At 36.1% G+C, this 20385-nt stretch overlaps 1 protein-coding gene across 2 annotated transcripts; it reads right to left on the reverse strand.

Annotated features, from left to right (window-relative positions):
• Positions 1-10372: 10372 nt before the first annotated feature.
• On the reverse strand, positions 10373-20321 carry cth (cystathionase (cystathionine gamma-lyase)). 2 transcript variants are annotated; one of them, XM_057338865.1, is made up of 13 exons: positions 20209-20321; positions 19947-20137; positions 18798-18879; positions 18619-18714; positions 18424-18533; positions 18174-18308; positions 17887-17944; positions 17723-17800; positions 17148-17300; positions 16794-16915; positions 16631-16683; positions 15598-15736; positions 10373-11075 (listed from the first exon to the last, which is right to left on the reverse strand). In XM_057338865.1, exons 2-13 carry the CDS (start codon positions 20118-20120, stop codon positions 11061-11063), a joined length of 1215 nt encoding a protein of 404 aa, XP_057194848.1. In that variant the 5' UTR covers positions 20121-20137; positions 20209-20321; the 3' UTR covers positions 10373-11060. The 2 variants fall into 2 exon arrangements, with proteins under 2 accessions (XP_057194848.1, XP_057194847.1); XM_057338864.1 differs by having other exon boundaries at positions 19947-20271.
• Between the last annotated feature and the right edge of the window lie 64 nt (positions 20322-20385).

Here is a 20385-nt window from a genome sequence, read left to right on the forward strand (position 1 = left end):
TGCTGGTTTCTGCGGTGGGGAAGAAACGTAAACCATCGAAATCTAATCATTTACGTGAGGAGATTAAGAAGACGATGCACTAATTTATAGCATTAAAAAGATGACCCGTTGAATTTATTTTAGAAGCATGATTGAATGTATTTTTAGTCCAGTGCCTGTATGTAAGATTAGTAATGTATTGAGTTCAGTGGCTGTCATATGTGGATCAACTCATTTTGTTGTGTATTTTCAATAGTTTCAATATGAAAAATAACTTTTATATTGATTCAATGGATTTATTGCATTAAAAAAATGTCATGGATTTAGTTTTAATTTGAGTTTTATTTAATTTTATTAATATTTTAAATTAGCTTTTATTTTTAGATTTTGTGTTAGTTTTAGTTAAAGTTTTAGCAATTTTGGTATATGCTTTTGTCATTTTATAATTTTTTGGTTTATTTTTAATGTTGCTATATAGATTAATTAATTTTATTTTATTTTATTATTATAATTTTACTGCTTTAAACTTACTTCAGTTTATTTTTGAGGCATTAAAATTTTTCCTTGAGTTAAGTTTTTCCAATAATTTTTAGGTCGATATTTGATTTGATTTCAATGAACAGTTTTAATTTTAGTAAACTAAAATGACCTTGGTATGATTATTAGAAAAAAGTAATACTGAAGCCCCACCCCTAAGCCCAAGGTCACTTCCACAAAAGCAAATCGTATTGATAATAATAAGATTGTATGAATTTATACAAATGAGCCATCTCGTAAAATAATTACGAATTTTGGTGAGATTGTGTTGGCACTTCATAGCTCAAAGGTTGAGGTTGCTGCTATTAAAATAAATAAGTTCCTGTCCCAGCATGCACTGTAAGAAAATCTTTGAAGTGAGAACTGTCAAGGAAATATGCTTCAGAAGCTGTGAAATTCACAATGGAAAGCCAAACAGACACAGTTTCATCCCATTCAAAACAAAGCTGATTCTGAAGATAGATCCGATCGCTTTGTTGTGTAAAAACCATCTTTCATGCTCTCGCTGGCACTATTACTTGTCTTCTCTGGTCTCATGAGAAAAAACAGAGTATCACAGAAATTGATTTCACGTCAGTAAGCAGCAAGATCTTGATCACTGAAATAACTGCTGGTCAGCTTCATTCTCAAGACGCAAAAAACAATGCAGCAGACCTATTCGTCTTAACATTGGACACTGTCAGGAGTTGTTTCGAAACATCATTGCTCTAAACAATAACCCCAAGCTGTAATTTATGAATCAATTTTTGTTTTGCCTTGAATTGAACAGATCCCCTTAATGCTATAGAAGCCTGATGTGATTGTTTTTTCCGTGTATGTAGGTAATGCTTAAAAGGCAAATAAAAAGCAAGGAAAAGCGCTAACGCAGCACTTTAGTGTACATGGAAGCATTTTTTTATGGATTATGATAACACTTGTGTTAGAGGTATATATACATTCTCCCCTGTGCTCACACAGATGGGAGGCCTGTATGCTGTTTTGTAAACATTGCACATTTTCAGCTACTGCAGATTCCATGACCTCTGCAGGGGTGAAATATAAGCCAAAAACACTCCTGTGGTCAATACATTAAATCTTATATTTATATAATAGCCCTAAATAACTGGCTGCTCTGGTAAGAATATTGTGCTAAAAGTGTTCTCAGAATTTATTAGATTTAAGCCTTCGCATAATTTTAAAGTGGTCTCTATTCTGAAGCTAGCAATAATTATAAATATCAGATTGCGTATAAAAGTGTCAAAATGGAAAGACATTAAGTAAAGCTGTATAAAAAGGATTTTAATGTGGCAGGGGAGTAATTTATAGGGCTTTAGGATTGCTTTGAAGGGTGAATCGGTAAATCTGTCTAATGTAGATCTTAGAGTCATTCCTCACCAACCCTCTTCCTTATCGATCCATGCAAATGAATACACCTCCTGAACAATCTGGTTACTGCATCTGGAGTGGCTGATATTCAATCGATGCCCATAAATATATTTTTAATTTACAGTATTAAAAGCCCCAGTGAAATCAACATGAACGTTTTTTTCCTTTTATTAAAAATAAGTTAGCCTTAAGGACGTCAATAAACTGATATGCTTCTACGCGCACACAAAATTCCCATTTAGAAGATATAAGCGTTCAAAACTGACAGGTGCGCTAAAGAAAACGACAAATTCCATGACATCACTCTACATTTCAGCCTATCGTCAAAGTTCTCATCCAATCAAATCCGCTTCAGAATCGGAAGAGTCCCGCCCCCTTCACTATGAGAGCTACTGAAGCAGCACCTCATTTTAGCCACTTATTCGCACATTTATTATGTGCTACATGGTGAATGACGCATAATGCACTAGATGGAAGATAGAAGATTATCCAGACATTAATAACAGTGCAAACATTACCATTAAAGTCTTAATTTCGCATTAGTGTCACATGAGCGGATGCACGTACGTGAGTGTCCTCCGGTTCAGAGACGGGATAGGACTGATCATATGCGTCGATCATACGCGCAAATTGGCTGAGAAAACAAATTGTATTTGACAATTGCACTTTTGTAATTGTGTTCTGTTTTTTTATAATGAATAATTTTGTGACTGAGGACACTCTAAAAAATGTGTTTATTGTGGTTTGTGTCCATGGTAACTACAATAGACTGGGACCGATTTATACACACATCATTTCAATCCATGTTAGTCATTATTCAACACATTCATCTCTGCCTGAGAGAGAACTCTCATTTTCAACAACAAAAATTTTAAATAAAATCAGATTAATAAAGCTGATTTCTTTGGAGTTAAAAGGATAGTTCCCACAAAAATCTAAAGTTTGTTTTACTCACCCACATGACGTTCTACGTGTTTTAAGACCTGCTTGCATCTTCGGAACACAAAGATATTTTGACATCTGAGAGCTTTCCAGGCCTCCTCATAGACATCATGGTAATTCTCTCTGTCAAGGTCCAGAAAAGTATTAAAGACATTGTTAAAATGGTCCATCTGATCATAGTGGTTCAACTGAAATTTTATGAAGCTTACTTTAAACTTAATCTATCTCTATGTTTGCATACCTGAATTATATGAATGTTAATTTAAAGGTGCCGTAAGCAATTTCTGAAAACGGTTGTTGTTATTTGAAATTGATAACCGAACAAACAAACGCACAACTACCCAAAAGAAACACGCCCCTCTTTGCATTGCTCCACCCTAAAATGTGCTGTGCAACACAGGCATGAAATGGACGTGTCTTTTTCATAGCTGAGACCACACAAAAAGAATGCAAATGAATTAAACAAGTAAAAACGACACGATTATATTCAAGATCGGTCCGACCCACTTTGTATTTTCTCCTGATTACACAGCCAGGACTATGTGTATGCACATGATTTTTTTCAACACACACACACAGAACAGACGTATAGCAAATAATAAATAAAAAAAATCTCAGTAATCACTTACTGTACCTTTAATGTTTAGATTGAAAGTCATCACTTGGGTATCTGGAATTATAAGGTTCTATCTGACATTATTGTCAAAAGTGAGTTCACACATATTCTTATTCTGTGACAAACTATTTACATTATGTGATGTTTTTTTCTTCATGTTTGGGACTTTTTTTTTAGAAAACAAATAGGTTTTATCTACAAAGTCAAATGGAATGCAATTTTTTTTAAGTTCAGTAACTCGAAACTGGTCTGATCGTAGAACCTTATAATTCCAAGGTGACAATGTTTCTTTACTTGGATAAGAAAGGAAGAAAGGAAGGAAGCAAGAAAGAAGACGTCTGATCTTCCACAGGACTCAGATCATTCACATTGTGCAACCCAAGTACTTTTCTGCCTAGCCGGTGGTAATTCTGTCTAAATGAGTAAAGGTCTTATAATTCAGAACGGACAAGCGTTTAGTCAGGCAAACTCGCAGCATGTTGCTGAGTCAAAGTCTGTGGGCAAGAGCTGCCATTGGATGACACATTTTGTGGTGTGATGCTGCTGTTTGATGAATGGTTGTGCACTCAAAGTGCTGCTTGTGGCTTTTCCAGGATCAGGAGTCTCTGGGAAACCTCATGAACTCATTTAAGAGTTACACCTACAGTAATCGCTGATTCACTGATTTATTCCTTTACACATAATGAGAGGAGAAACTCATTTAAGAGCTCTTTAAATCAAAACAAATCAGCGCTTATAAAAACATAACATAACTCACAGAAATCAAAACTTTCAACATCTCTTGATGTTCTGAAACTGTCTCAGCGTGATCTCAGAGGAAACTACTGTATGAAGAAGCAGCAATTTCATAAAACTTCAACCTATATCACTGGCACAAGAACCATACTGTACAAATGAGAACATACAAATTCATACGAATAAACCACCTCGTGAAATAGTTAGGAATTGCAATGAGATTGTGCTTCCTGTCCAGTCATGGTGTGATAACAAACGCCAGAAGAGCTAAAAGATTCAAATGTGTGAAAGTGTAGGGGAGAGCGGGGCACAACGCTTTTTGCTTTTAGCTCAAGCACTCAAAAAATATTTGAGCTTGATTCATCATATTTTTTACACAAGCAACATACATGTTTCTGTATCATGATCATTTAAGGCTTGTTTCTAGAACCTACAGTTCCCATTCAATTGCAGCAAAAGTGACAGAAGTGCAAACGTTACAACTTACAACTTAATTGAACACAAATAATTATTCTATCTATGAACTAGAGGTGGATATTGTTTGACATCTGTCTATAGATGTCCACACATCTACCATCCATCAATCCCTCATCTAACCAACCTTCTATTGTAGATCAATACAAATGGATAGTTAAGTCATGACAACTCTCAAACTTAGTGATCACAGATTTTATTAATGGGAGATATGTGAATCTATTTAGGTTCGATTTTGGCGGACTAGATCTTCTACGCTGCTACTGCTTTGGCCACAAGCGAGTTCGCCGAGACCACAATAAACATGATAAATGGTTGTTGATACAGCTACAGAGCAAATATGAAAACTTGCTCTTTAGGACATGAAACACAATATGTGCTGCTGTAAAGAGCAACCCCCTTACACTCTTAAAAAGAAAGGTACTTAAATGGTTCTTCACAGCGATGCCATAGAAGAACCATTTTTGGTTCTACAAAGAACCATTCTGTCAACCATTCTCTTTCTTACTTTTTTATAATCTTACCACAAAGAACCTTTTTTACCACAAAGAACCTTTTGGGAAACAGAAAGGTTCTTCAGATGTTAAAGGTTCTTATATGGCATCAAAGAACCTTTTGAAGCACCTTTTTTTAAAGTGTAGCAGATCTAGACAGATGGAGAAAATACTGCAGAATTATTTTTAAAAATCATTATTGTTGTTATATGTCTTCCCTTGATACTGTAATTTCAGTTATGATTTTCATGAATGGAATGGAGTGACATGTTTTAATATGGTACTGTGTTTTAGGCAACAAGACAGTGATTATGATAATATAAGGTTGGATTTAATGACTTAGCCAACTGAAAAAACATATAATGAAGAAATTGACTTTAATACAAACACTCTTTGACCAAGATCTCCATGAAAACACATCAGCACAACCCATATAACTATGTAAAAGATCCATGTTACAATTAACCCTTCATTAGTTCTTTGGATAATTTAGTTACTTATTCATTATTATTTTTCTATTATCTCAGTAAGAAGACATGGACAATATCCTTTATAATGAGACTTCAAATTGAGTCAAAGACCATTGTGTGACCGCATCCTGTGCATTTTGTTGGAATATGTTGTCTTAAAGGAGTAGTTCACTTCAAAATAAACCCCCATAGAATTTCCATAGTAATTTTCATTCATACTATGGAAAGGCAATAGGGGCTTATTTTGAAGTGAATTATGCCTCCGATTTTAAATCATTTGGGCGTTTTTTATAATTTCATAAACATTTTACCAGTTTATTATGAAACAAAAATCTTGCATAACTTTACATCACTGTGTTTCAGAAACAAATGTAATTAAAATGTTTGCTTCATTCAGTCAGACAATGCATGCATACGACAATATACAATAAACCTCAAAAAAATGTATTTTCTACCCACATATAAATCACTGCCAGAGAAAAGATTTTTTCAAAAGAGCTGCATGTTCCAAGAAGCCCTATTTAAAAGTGCATCATGTTCTTTGACTGATTGATCTATCGATCTTTTGTATGTGGTGTCACTTTGTACATGGATGCACAGTAGACCTGGGACTAGAAACCCAAAGAAATTCGATTTTCATGGAACTGGGAGAGGGGCTCAATGTATAATAATTTATTACAGTATCACCATGCATTGTTTAAGCAAATGAGGAAACATTTTATGTGATGCTGAGATATCCTCCCTTGTATTATAATTAGAATATACTGTACATTCTAAATGTACATTGTACAGTTATTTTCCACCCACGTTTGGGTAAAAAAACCCAGCCGTTAATCCAGAAAATGTTTATACTTAACCCAATAATGGTACACAGTATAGTGGGTTGAAACAACCCAAGATTGGTTAATTTACAACCCAACGGTTGGGTTTGTCCCTTTTTGACCCAAATGCTTGTTCATTCAATTAACACAGTTATGGATTTATATTTCTATAACTTCCTCATGTTCTATCGATCGCTTCATAATATATGTGTTATTGACGATTCGGTGAAAAAATGGCTTGGTTTGTGTCTCAGAGTAAATGTTTCCCAGAGTGAAATGTTTTTCTGAAAGGATAAAAAATGACATTCAATGTGCAGTACATTTTCTTTCATGCAGCAAAGGTCTCAGTGCTGTTACATTAAGATAAAGTTCAGCTTTTAGTCAATAGGTAAGCCGTCCTGCTCTCAGTGCAGTGATAAATTTGACAATGCTCTCCCTGATACAAGAACATAAAGTAATTTAGTTCCACTGAATGACAGGTAATCTTCATTTTCAGAGTGCGTCAGAGGAAAACACTGATGCTGAACCCTGTTCCTGTCAGACCTGAATGTTGTCTGAATGGACCTTCCATCTCTGAGGCAACAGATGCTCCTCCTGCGCTGTGATGCACCTGAATGATTTCTCTCGAGCATCACAAAATGTTCTTTTGGAGCCTTGGGAACAAGATCTGGGCCCGTATTCACAAAACATCTTAACGCTAAAAGTAGCTCCTAACTTACTGATTTAGGAGAAACTCTTCAAAATAATGGGCGTGTCTGTCCTAATTTTAGGACTCCTACATTTTTTTAAAGTATTTTAGCGCTAAAAGCTAATAAACCTGTGAGACATTAGGGGTAGTGAAGAGGACTCTTAAGTCACTAAGACCAACTCACAACAATCCTAAAATGGCTGTAACACCGGCAGTCTACCTTGAAACGTAAACATTTTAGAAAGATTTCATGACAATGATCTTAACCATAAAGACTACTTATAACCGTTTATGAGACAGGCAAAATGCTTACAGTTAGCTGAACATATTCTTTATATGAACATATAGTTTATTTGCAAAAGATACTCATTTTTTTAGTAATTCAAAAATCATGTTGTTTATTGTGTTTTATTGTATTTGTTAGCTGTAGTTTTAAAAGTTATTGTTACTTAATAAAAAAACTATAAAAACAAACGGTTTGATTGATGTTAATTGGAATGCACAATAAAAACTTGAATTTTGAGTCTATTAGATGCAGCACCACAGAAAATTGTAGACAATTGAGGTTTTTCTTTGGAAATATGATTCAGCATGATTGGAAAGACCTGCTCTTAAACACCAAGGCTTTAAGAAAATGAAGAAGTTTAGCATTGCTGTTAACAAATAATGAGTTGACCTTTTTGATCCTTTCACAAAAACAAAGCACAAGCTACATTTTGTTTTGCCTTTAGGTTTGTCCAAACCTTAAAGGGATAGTTCACCCAAAAATATAAAACCTGTCAACATTTATTCACCCTTATGTTATTTCAAACCTGTATGAATTTCTTTTGTGGAACTCAAAAGATATTTTGAGAAATGTCTCAGTGGTTTTGTGTCCATACAGAATGGTGTTTGCTCGGTGTTCCTCGAAATATTTTTTGTGTTTGCAGAAGAATTCATATTGGTTTTAAAGAAAATAAGCGTGAGTAAATGATGAACGAATTTTCATTTTTGGTTGAACGACAGCTTAAAAAGGTGCAAAAAGCGTAATAAACAGATTTTGCGCGTTACGCGAAAAGTTCGGACAATTCATAATACACACTGTGTTAGTCTACATGTCGCAATGATGAATAAAGTGTGGAAACAGATGACCAGCCCTGGAAGGAATTAAGTAATTGGGTAAATAAACTCTTGCTCGATGATGTCAGAGAAAAATGTGCGCATGTTCAGAGCAGCAGCAACAACAAATCTTCACGTCTTCCACTTTGTTTATCTCATTTTCCTTATATTACCAACACAGTGTAACTGCAAGGTAGTCAAATCTATGCAAGACAAAAGGTTATAAACTGTACATTTCTTATAAGCAGAAGCAACTGTCGAGTTTCATAAAGCATTGCAGATTATGTACTTGTCCGTCGGAACTATTTGAGGATGTCCAATCTTGAAAACCAAGTGCTTTCTTCTTCAAAGCAGATGGAGGACTCAAAGTGGAATGAAGTAATTTCCCATTAGATCTCTCTGAATGACCCTGCAGTGCCTCAGATGCATATATAATATGTGCCGGCACACCTTCCAAAGGACGCTCTGAGAAATGAAATGTGCCATCATCCAATAATTATAGCCATAAAATTTGACATCCGAAAAATTGCAGTCACTTTTCTTTGTAAGTGTGCCCAAACTGAATGAGAAGAGATCGTTATTACCCATTTTAATGTAGTGTAGTAAAATAAACTTTGGAAATCTCATGCTATTGTCTATTTCTATTAGCTCATGACATCGCTGCTGTCCTTCTGAAACCTCATAACTCCATATTTCATCAGTTTTATTTTTTTTGCCATAAATCATTATTATGAGTCACCCTTTCTGTTGTCACTGGGATTTGGAAATAACGAACAAATATCAAGTATTAAAAAGTGCTTGTCAACTTTGACAACACAGTATTTAATCATTTAAATCATTCACAACAATGTTTTTTATATTTCCTAAAAAACAGAAAATAATTGACTATTTAAAATTACTGCAAAAAAAACCTGTCCGAATAACATTTTATGTTGAGAGATAATCCAGGTTCTGACAGAGTGTCTATTCATATCTGTGACAGGCTTTGTTGTGGATGAGAATCAAACAATTTTTCACTGTCAGATATGAGAAACAAAAAGCACAGCATGAAACTGAACATGACCAGACCACACATGAAACATTTATTTTGATATAGAAAAGGGAACATTAGGTCACAAAAGAAATGCTCCTCGGCCTCGCTCATGTTTCTTATTCATACTGTTATTCTGCGGACGCCTGTGGCTCCTTGAACAGTGCAATAGTGAGTCCACAGCGAAAGTCATACAATCATGAAAATAAATTATAGACTACTTAATTTAATATTAACTTTGCTACAATGTTTGTTTTAATTAAAGCTCATCAGCATCAAGTGTTCCTGATATTAGAATTACGTGTTTTTTCTCCAAAGTCCAAATTGGGGTCCTATGGGATCATTCTTTGCCTCAAAAAAAGCACATACTGCTCCCAACCTAAGTAACCTTTTAATAACTAATCACAATACATACTGTATGTATTAAATAAATGTGAGTTTATTATATCTTTAAGCTATTACTCTCCAGAACAATGAATTATCTGCTAGTGAGCATAAATGCCATCCAGCCGGCTAAATTGAGTTTCTTTCAAGTAAACAAAGTCATTGAGGTACTATTCACATTTAAAATGCTTGTCAGAGGCATTAAATGTACTGATGAACAAAAAGGCCAAAAATGGATTGCCTCTTCAATACTGATATAACAGAGTTCCCAGATTATATGGATTACATTCATTATACAGAACCGAGTCCCACTGGATCCAACTGGAACGCTCTGTTCTGGAATGAAAATGTCCGACATGTCTTTAAATATATTCACTATCCTCATCAATTTTTTTATTGAACGCTTTTCTCATTATCAAGTTCTCATTGCTGTATCTTAAAATCTTACATACGATAGAAATTAAAAACAGCTGACCACTAGCAAAGTAATTTGCCACATCCCAGTCACCCTAGAAATGAACTTGTCCTTTAAATAAGTAATTACTTTTCAAAACATGATGTCATTCAATCTTGTATTGTAGCATTGATGATGTCGTCTCAAGCTTTGATGGGCTCATTACATCAGATATGCCTTTAACTAGTCATCATCCAAGTACATGTGTGGTGTCGGAAGACTTGAAAGAGACTGCTTATCGTGTACCACCATCAAAGATGTTCAGGAAGAAGCAGAAAAAACACAGACTTCAAATGGCCTTTAATGGGTCTGGAAGCACAAACAAAGGTTCAAACAAGACCCTTCCACAATTTATCAAGCTGAAACATCAAGACATGTTCTATGATCTGAACGGAGCAATGAAAGTTGATTAGAAATATTGCGGATGTGCATCTTTGATGCAAAGAACAGACTATTGCGCATTTGTGTGTGGTTCTAAAAGCAGAAGTAGGTGTCAATTGCACATTGAAATTTATCCTAAATCAAGCACTTGCTGATTCCACTCACTCAAACAGTCTAAATATAAAGAGTAAAAAGATAAAAAGAATTGGGTGATATTAGGTCTCCCTTTTTGCAGTATTGACATTTTCCCTTATTAAAACTGTAATAGAGCTTGGCCTATTTAGCATCCCGCTGTCTCACCAAGCAATAATTACAATAGATAGAAATGCATAAGCAGCAAATTCAGTATTCAGAGCATGTAATCTGAATAAGTACTGTATGTTGAAAGAGTAAAAATGGCAAATTCCTGATCTGTGAAATAGCTGGATTTGTTGAACAAATTTGTTCCCTGATAATTGCAATCAATGTTTTTCAAGCGTAACTGTCAAACACTTTAAGTGAATTAAAAATGTGCCAAAAAACATGTCCTGATCTGGTCCAGATGTGACGGTATTTTTGTTCCAGGACTATCCTGATTGGATCTTGGATTACCTCATTTTTTGGCATGCTGTTGAGAAACAGATAGCATTAGAGTTAGAAAATACTATGCAACCCTTTTCTTGGTTGTCAATCACATTTTGGTATATTTATAGAACCAGGAACTCAACTGCCTGTTTTTTTGATAATCGAAATGACAGCGTACAGCACAGGTGAAATATGAAATATATAAAGCTTTTTTTGAAAATTGAAACATGAATTGTTGAGCACATCATAAACATAATAAAGACTTTGAAAAATAGGCCTTTAAACAAAGGATCACACAAAAATTAAAATTCTGTCATTTACTCACCCCCTAATTGTTCCGAAACGTCAAAATTTTGTTGTTCCGCCAAACACAAAAAGAGATATTTAGAAGAATGTTTCTATCCAAACAGTTCTGGGGCACTATTGACTTCAACAGTAAGAGAAAAACTACTGTGGTAGTCAATGGTGCCACAGAACAGTTTAGTTCCACTATTCTTCAAAATATCATCTTTTGTGTTTAACCGAACAAAGAATTTGATACGGTTTCGGAACAACTTGAGGGTGAGTAAATGGTGACAGAATTATCATTTTGGGGTGAACTGTCCCTTTAAGATTATTATCAAATATGCTGTGCATAGCTGCAACTTACTGAAAACTCCTAAACACACATTCAACATTTTATTAAACTACATTCGACATATCTGACTAAAAAGGTGCTCTGTGCATTTATAACAAGAAGTCAATAGAGAATCCGTGCGAAACGTAATTTTGACCTCAATTATTTTGTTTTCATAACCCTTGGAAGCCAAAATTGAAATTGAAAATCGATTACAAATAATTGCACACCCCTACTTTGGCATAAATGTAGTCCATGAAACTAGTCTTTCAAAGCCATACAATAAACTTACAAAAAGCTGTATTTCAACATTTATTTTGTCCTTTCTGAAGCAGACATGGTTGCTCTGAGCCGTATCGGTTTCAAATAGATATGTAGATAACAGATAAAAGAAGCTGCTATTGTTTTCCACAACAACAACAGGACTACTGTTGTTGGAATACAGGACTACTTTCATTTAATAATGCCAGAATTTTCGTTTTTGGCTATATAAGTAGCACCGGTTGAAGAAGCAGCCTGTTGGGAGGTGTCAATTTGAGGTTCACATTGTCGAGCAGTTCAGTAAAGGCTTTGAACCTTAGCATATTCCCTAATTTACAAAAACCTGACATCACTTAACCTCACCAAAGTGCAGATAATTACCAGAGGAACGAAGGGAACTAAAGATCTATATCTTTCAAAAGAAAGCTGCGTGCCAGGACCTAATGGAATTTTCCCCTCAGAGCTTATGTCATCTTAAATTAAAACACACCACAAATCACAAAGGATCTTTTATAATGCTCTCACTAGGGTACTGGATACAAATTGAATACAAGTCTCGATTTCATTCTCTCTGCATCTTAGAGATCAGACACGCAACTATAAACCGCGGCACTGGGATTGAATTGATGAAGTGAAAGTGTCACACCTCTGAGACATAATAATCAGATGAACATAATAAAAGGGTGCACACAGTATATCAATGTATAACTCTTATCAGACTGAGCTGCAACACCTTTGCTCTCTAATAACTTTTGGCCCGTGTGATATCCCGGACAAAGACCGCATTCAACAGAGCGAACGGGGCTTCCCAGGAGACAGGCGGAGGGCCACCCGCACCCTATAAACCTCACCACACAAATATGGGATTACTTGTCAGACTCTGACCGGAGTCGATTTGTCTTTATTTCCAGGAACCGTATGTTGCCGTGCACTTTAAAGAGAGGGGAGATGACCTGAGCACTTTTAGAGACGGATCACTGATCTTTATGGGCTGAAATATTCTCTGTGTTAACACATGCTTAAAGAAATAGCTTATCATTTCAGGGAATAAAATCCATTTACATGAAGATGCACCATCTGAAAGCACCTTTAGTCAAAAACCGAGACGGTATAAATAGATCTGCATACAATTTTTAATAGTATCATTACTATGGTGACAATGGTGCCATATACTGATAATGCCCTGGCCATCTGTACAGAAAGAAACCTTGAAAGTGATCTATTGAGGATCAGCGGTACGGGAAGCATATATTTGCACCGTGCATGACATGTAAGCATATTTATATATCTGGTAAAGGCATATTCTTTTATGCGAGAGCCAACAGGAAGCTCAATTTAAAGGGATCGTTCAGGCAAAAAGAGTCATATTTTATTGACCTTCATGTCATTTAAAACTTGTATAGGACTTTTGTCTGTGAAACACAAAAAAAGATATTTTGAGAAATGTCCATACAATGGAAGTCAACGGGGTCCAATCTTGTTTGGTTACCAACGGTTTTCAAAATATCTTCTTGGGTGTTCTGCAAAAGGAAGTCATTCAGTATGTAGTTATTCTGCGGACTATATTAAAAAGGAATTGCAAACTGCATTTGCAAATGCGTTTTCTATTTGTCGTGTCAAAATTGTGACATAATTCAAACGCAAATGCAAACCGTTTTCATTTGCATTTACGCGAACGTACAATGTCTGCCAAATTTCAAAAGGAAAAGCAAAGTCTATTTGCAAATGAATTACCCGTGTCTTACGAGTTACGACCCTGCCATATTTAAATCGCAATAGCAATTCCCCATATGCCATTTCACTTCCTCTGGTGTCGCGTATTAAGCCTGCTAAAACTCAAATGAAATCGCAAATCCCTTTGCATTTGCGTTTCCTCTGACTTGTATAGAAACCTGTCAATCAATGGCGGGGGTGGGCTTATTCAACGGGGCATGTTTGTATCGGGAAGTGACGTCATTCACCGTCGCAGTGGTGGCAGGAAGTCCAACAGTAAGGTGACACCGTCAGGGCGACACCGGTTGTGGCTAAAAGGGTTTCAGCTACAGCTAAAAGCCAAAATAACAATAATGGAACAAATGAGGATCAGATGCAAAGTTTCATATAGAGAAAATCTTTACAATGAATCACAATTGCGGTATTTAACAAGTATAATTTAAAGAAGTTCAACGGGCTCGATAAACAGATGAACACAAACAGTGGTCTGGTGATTTCAATGAGCTACCAATAAAAGTCATATTGAAGCTGTGTGGATTCATCATAATTACATGAATTTCTCAGGTTGGTGTATCACCTGATGGGCTCATTTACTGTACATGTTGTTGAAAAGGCTGTTCGGAAATTAAATTTTAAATACAGCAACAACTCCATCCAGTAATTTGTAGATGACAGCTACTTCTGTGTCCAGCAAACTCACTAAAACACTGGAGCACAAGTTTGTCTTTGTCTCACTATGTTATGATACACAAATAAATAGATGTAGAATTCACGTACTTTTGTAATTTATTATTAACTTGTTATACTGTATGCATAATGAACAACAATGATATGCAGGATGCTGTTTATTCATACAAAGTGACCATGTTTTGTTATGGTTTACAACACGTATTAATCATGATGCAAAATACGGTCACAGTGTTGTCAAGAAATGTCATGTCCTCGGAGTACTGTGAAAACGAATATCATAAACAAACATGTTTAGAGGAATGTTGCAGAAGGTGATGATTATCCATCCTGCACCGAAGTTTCACATGCTAAGTGATGCCGCTCTGAGCCCAGAGTTCCAGCGCGAGTTATTTCCAAACAAAAAAGACTAAAAACTGCAGTTTTCAACGCCGATTGTGAGTGCAGTTGTAACTTCACTCCTAATGTGTTTAGCTGTATCACATGTATGTATCTACTTAAGTTCCATTCGACGGTGAAGGATGTCACTTCCCGATACAAACACACCCCGTTGAATAAGCCCACCCCCGCTATTGATTGACAGGTTTCTGTACAAGTCAGAGGAAACGCAAATGCAAAGGGATTTGCGATTTCATTTGAGTTTTGGCAGGCTTAATACACGACGCCAGAGGAAGTGAAATGGCATATGGGGAATTGCTATTGCGATTTAAATATGGCAGGGTCGTAACTCGTAAGACACAGGTAATTCATTTGCAAATAGACTTTGCTTTTCCTTTTGAAATTTGGCAGACATTGTACGTTCGCGTAAATGCAAATGCAACGGTTTGCAATTGCGTTTGAATTATGACACAATTTTGACACGAACAAATAGAAAACGCATTTGCAAATGCAGTTTGCAATTCCTTTTTAATATAGTCCGCAGTATCATTCCATAATTCAGGTTTGGGATGTTATAAGGGTAAATCTACAATGACAGAAATTTCGTTTTGGGGAAAACTATCGATTTAAAGCAATAGTTTTTCACTCACTCTAACCTGTGTGAAATGAATGGGGACGGAAGCTTCAAAAAGGACATAAAAGCATCATAAAAGAATAATAAATGTAATCCACATGACTCATTCGCTCCTTTCCGAGTCTCCTGTTCTCATTTGATAGCTTTGTGTGCCTGACAAACAGAAACGCTTGGCAAAATGTGAATTTCTGGATCATTTTATTCCTTTAATCCAAAGCTTTCGGAGACAGGAGGACTGTACGTGTTCAAAAAAGTTAGTTTGCTTAAAATACTCACAGCAGCACTGAGGGCTTGGTCTAAGTCTGCAATAATATCTTCCTCATCCTCAAGCCCCACAGACAGACGAATGAGCGTATCGGAGATACCCAGCTTCGTCCTCTCATTCTCACAGACTGAAGCGTGAGTCATAATCGCACTGGAAAAGAAAAAGGGCATCATGGGAAACTGATGCAACATTACCCTAAACTATATTATTAAATAACTTGACTGATTTAAACTTGTTGTTTAGGACTGTATTAACAGATGGACGTTTAAAGTTATTTCAACATTAAGCACTTGAATGGTATTCTAACGAATTACTTCTAAACACTGCTTCATAAGCCATCTGGTTACACGCATTACCTTTATATTTAAATTGAACGCCACCTTTCATAGCCTAAAGAAACGTTCATTGTTTCCTATTGAAAAATGTTCTACAGTGACACAAACAGCAGCGTTGTTTCTGCTACTCTCCGTTACTGCAATGTTAAAGCACCAACGCCACCTTGTGGCCAACAAACTATCCTTGCACATGAAATGGTAACTTTATAATTACATTTTTTTATTAGGAGTATTAGAAGTGGTGATATATGTTGTTGAGCAATGTTATTTTTAACAATATTGAATCCAATAGGTTGAGGTGCCAGCACATGACCTGAGTCAACATATATGATGTTTTTTTTTTATTTTGTGCTTTTATTGTGTTTTAAATTTCTCTCTAAGGATTTAGCATTACTAATACCTTCCTGACCTTCAATTTTATGTTAAACGTTTTTTATTTTTCAGCAACAGACCCACTGAATTTTTATTAATACAGAAGATCAAATTAAATCTTGAATGTCGTAAACTCTGTAAGTTGCATGTAGAAAAGAAATTTGTTATAACACTATTATATCACAAACCCAGTATCATGCATTGTCCACATGTACCCCAATGAATATTCATTTAAAGACTGAGGAATATGTATTGTTTTGCAAATAGTGTAAAATGTTTTCACGATGTAAAACTATTTTCACTCAGAAAGTCAGTGGATTTGGTGTCCAGTACTTACGGATGCTCTGCTAGACTCTCATAACCACCAAGACTTTCAGCAAGAGCAAACAGCTGCAATGCGGAACACAAAAAAAGTCAAGTCAAGTAAACAGATTTTCAACAAAGTTTTTTTTAAACAATATGTAGCTGATCTGCCTTGCAAAACAATAGCTTTAAATGACCTTCAGATTGCTTAGAAATGTGCTGGCATGCTCCAGTTTCCCTTTGATGTAGAAGGTGATCATCCCGGGACAGCCTGTGCACTGTCTCTTTGTCAGCTCATGCTGAGGGTGAGACGGAAGACCTGCAGAGATTAAAAGATTATCTCTCTATCCAGGTGTTTTAAAGGGGTACCACACTAAAAAAAGAAAACAGGGGTAATACACGGATTAAAAACCTAGGCGCACAATTTTACAATGAGATACAATACCAACACAAACAAAATATTAACCATTGCATTTATTTAAATGTGGTATAATAAGATTTTCTTCAATTTTGTAAGGTTAAGGTTACAAAAAAAGTCCTGCCATAAACACCTGGGAAGATGACTTTGTCCACCCTTGGGTCAGCCTCCAGAAACTGTGCCGCAGCCAATGCGTTCTTAAAGTGCTGTTTCATCCTGAGGTGTAGTGTCTTCAGACCTCGATTACACATATAGCAGTCAAACGGGGAGGGCACAGCTCCAAGTGCTAATATACAGAGACAAAGACAGTAATGAATTCAAGTATATGCATTGCATATTGTGAATAACAACAGTATCAAACATTAGTTCTTCACTAAATATGATGTTGACACATTGAATCGAGTGCAATCGAGTTGGCAAGACACACAAGGACATTTCCGTCATTATTTCTGTCAACGGTCAACTTTTTGTAAGTACTTGCCAAAAAACAAAGTTCATTATACGACCGCGTCTCATACAGCACTGATAAAGAAGGTTCATAAACAGATATGCTGCAGATAAGCTCCTGACAGCTGTCTATATGCACCCACAAGACCTTCAAGATGGTTGTAAAGTAAAGGCACAATATTGCGATTAGTATCTGTGTAATGAATTTCAGAGAAGAAATACTAAGCAGCTGGATTTAGGTACGATTTAGTAATGCCTTACCATTCTGCAAAAATTTTAGTCGTTCATAAAGGTCATCGTGGTTGAGAGAAATCAACCCCATGACAACATCACTGTGTCCTGAAATTAGAAGCAAAATCTCAACTTTAGGCCACTGAATTCAGTTTGAATAAAAAGTTTCTCTTGCATGTCATTTGCATTTTTACCATTCATGTATTTTGTTGCAGAGTACATGCAGATATCCGCTCCAAGGGCAAGGGGGCGCTGTTTCACGAGAAAAAAAATACAATTAAGACTTAAATATTTTAGCTTGTAGCTTCTGTCAATAGAAATCGAACAGAACAGTACTGCGCTTATCTGGTTTATGAAAAAATACGCAAACACAAAAACATATAGGCCTACTATATACTTAAAATATCTTTAGCTTTCTCTACTCAATGCAAATCTCACAATTAAGACAGGATGAAAATAAACAAAATTGTGTACTGTTTACCTGAAAATAGGCTGACATGAAGGTGTTGTCCACAACAACAATTGTGTCTTTGTTGTGCTCATGGACAACGTCTGCACAGGCCTGAATGTCCACAACCTTCATTGTAGGGTTTGTGGGAGTTTCAATCCACACCATCTCCAGAAAAAGATTTTAAAAAATGTATACCACGTTTGCTTACAGTACACAGTGTGTATACACAAACAATACTTCAAAGTAATAAAAAATCTGATTACATTTTTCAAAGATGTACCTTTGTATTTGGTTTTAGAGCTGCGTTTAGCAGATCTAGCTCTGTACAGTCTGCAAATGACACATCAAGGCCCACTTCAGCTGCAATTTTTCTGAAATATCGGTTAGTACCTGGTTGGAAAAACATAATACAGACACTCAGCTGAATGAACTTCATTTTCAAAATAAATTGTGTTTATTTTAAGGAGTCACTCACCTCCATAGACATCATTCATGCACACAATTCCATCTCCAGCCTTTAACAAATGTGTGATGGTCAAAGTGGCAGCTAACCCAGAGGCAACAGCGAGACCTATTAAGACAGACAGACCCACTTTTAGGACATTTTAGTATGTACAAATAATATAAATGACATTGTATTGGTTGTTGTCTCACAGTATTTTGCACCATCCAAAGCAGCAACTGCTCTTTCAAGACAATTGCGTGTGGGGTTTCCACTCCTGCTGTATTCAAAACCCTAAAACATTAGAAAAACACAACACAGCCTTGTATACAACTCGCGTGAGTGCCTCAAACATTCAAAGTTCAAATAATAGAAGCAACTAGAAGTGACATAATTGTTTGTTGTTTATATAAAGCAACACATTATTAGCTTATGAGGAGACACAGTACACACGTGCCTTTATTTTACCACCTGGCTGTTCTCACGACTGTGTTGCAAGAATTTTTACAACTTAATGACGTATGTATGTGAGGTGAACGATGCGCCTTACAGCAATAATTAAGCGGTAGACCTAAAAGATTTTGTAAACGTGTAATCTATTAACACAACGTTTAAACAAACAGCTCAGCCAATGTCTTCTAGCAAAGTTTCACTTTGTGCTTCGTCACCATGACCAATTCACGGTCCATTATTTTGTCACACCTGCCAATGGCAAACTGGCGAAATGCACTAGCAAGAAATACTTCTCAGACATAAAACTGCACATTGTACTATGTGTATTGCATTTAAACTTTTCAAGAGGTCTCATTCTCTCGGTAGAATGAACTTAACGTTACACAAAAAAGTTATGACCCGTCGTGATTTAGATCCTCAAGAAATACTAAGGAACATACAAAGAAACATTTAACTTAGAAGTCGCGAATGAAGTAACGTTAACGTTGAATGAAGTTTGGGATTTATAGCACTTAATAGGCAGCACGCCTTTAATGTAACGTAAATCGCACCATTTACGTTACGTCAGCTGAGCAAAGGTCGAAGTATCATTCATAATTTGTTATAAACCTTAGGTTGCGATTTCGAATAAACTTAACTCACCGGCTAACTGGCGAGTAAATAAGTTAATTTATTTAGCCGTCAACGCAGATTTTTAATCGCATTACTTTTACTCGCGAGTTTTAATTTTGGACCTTTTATTTTATTTCTTATTTTTCATACTAAAAGTCCTGCAGTTGATATTACATGAGACCCTGCTTGTCAGAATACCAATTACAGAAACAACCAGTACAAGCACCAAGTCAGTTCACGTAAAAGCATGCTAACATTTAATATTCCCATTTCCAAATTATAACACAATAACCTACCGCATGTTTTCCCGGACCGTGTTGTTTAAACGTGGTAGACAATGAAATAGGGGGCACTACGGCCATAGAGTTCCATTGCTCCGGTTCTGACCCAACGTGGATCGCGTCTGTGGCGAATGATTTGAACTCGTGTAGGAAGCCGGCTGAGATGTCGTTCTGCACGTGTGAAGCCATGCGCGTTCCTCATACGGCTAATTATGAGATGGAAAATAACGTTACTTGAGATTACAGATAAAGAAGACTTAACAAAACTCCTACTTACAATACGTTTTACATTGACCAGGAAGGTGACGTTATAACACCAAGCCTGATTTCTACGCCAATCACTGTATGTTTAGTATAAAGACAGAACTGGATTGGCGATTACGCAGGGGCGTACGGAGCCACGTGACCAATAGACACCGAGCAACAATCTGATGATGCAACACATTCATGACAT

This window comes from Triplophysa rosa, linkage group LG7 (assembly GCF_024868665.1).
Source record: "Triplophysa rosa linkage group LG7, Trosa_1v2, whole genome shotgun sequence".
In the NCBI taxonomy this organism is placed as follows: Eukaryota; Metazoa; Chordata; class Actinopteri; order Cypriniformes; family Nemacheilidae; genus Triplophysa; species Triplophysa rosa.

What these genes read in the sequence shown, in the direction of transcription:
- cth (XM_057338865.1), bottom strand. Translation starts at nt 20,120, where the DNA reads ATGGCTTCACACGTGCAGAACGACATCTCAGCCGGCTTCCTACACGAG. An exon ending in TTTGGATGGTGCAAAATACT is followed by an intron (nt 18,715 to 18,797) that starts GTGAGACAACAA and finishes CTGTCTTAATAG; the next exon opens with GTCTCGCTGTTGCCTCTGGG. An exon ending in CTCTAAAACCAAATACAAAG is followed by an intron (nt 18,309 to 18,423) that starts GTACATCTTTGA and finishes CTTTTTCTGGAG; the next exon opens with ATGGTGTGGATTGAAACTCC.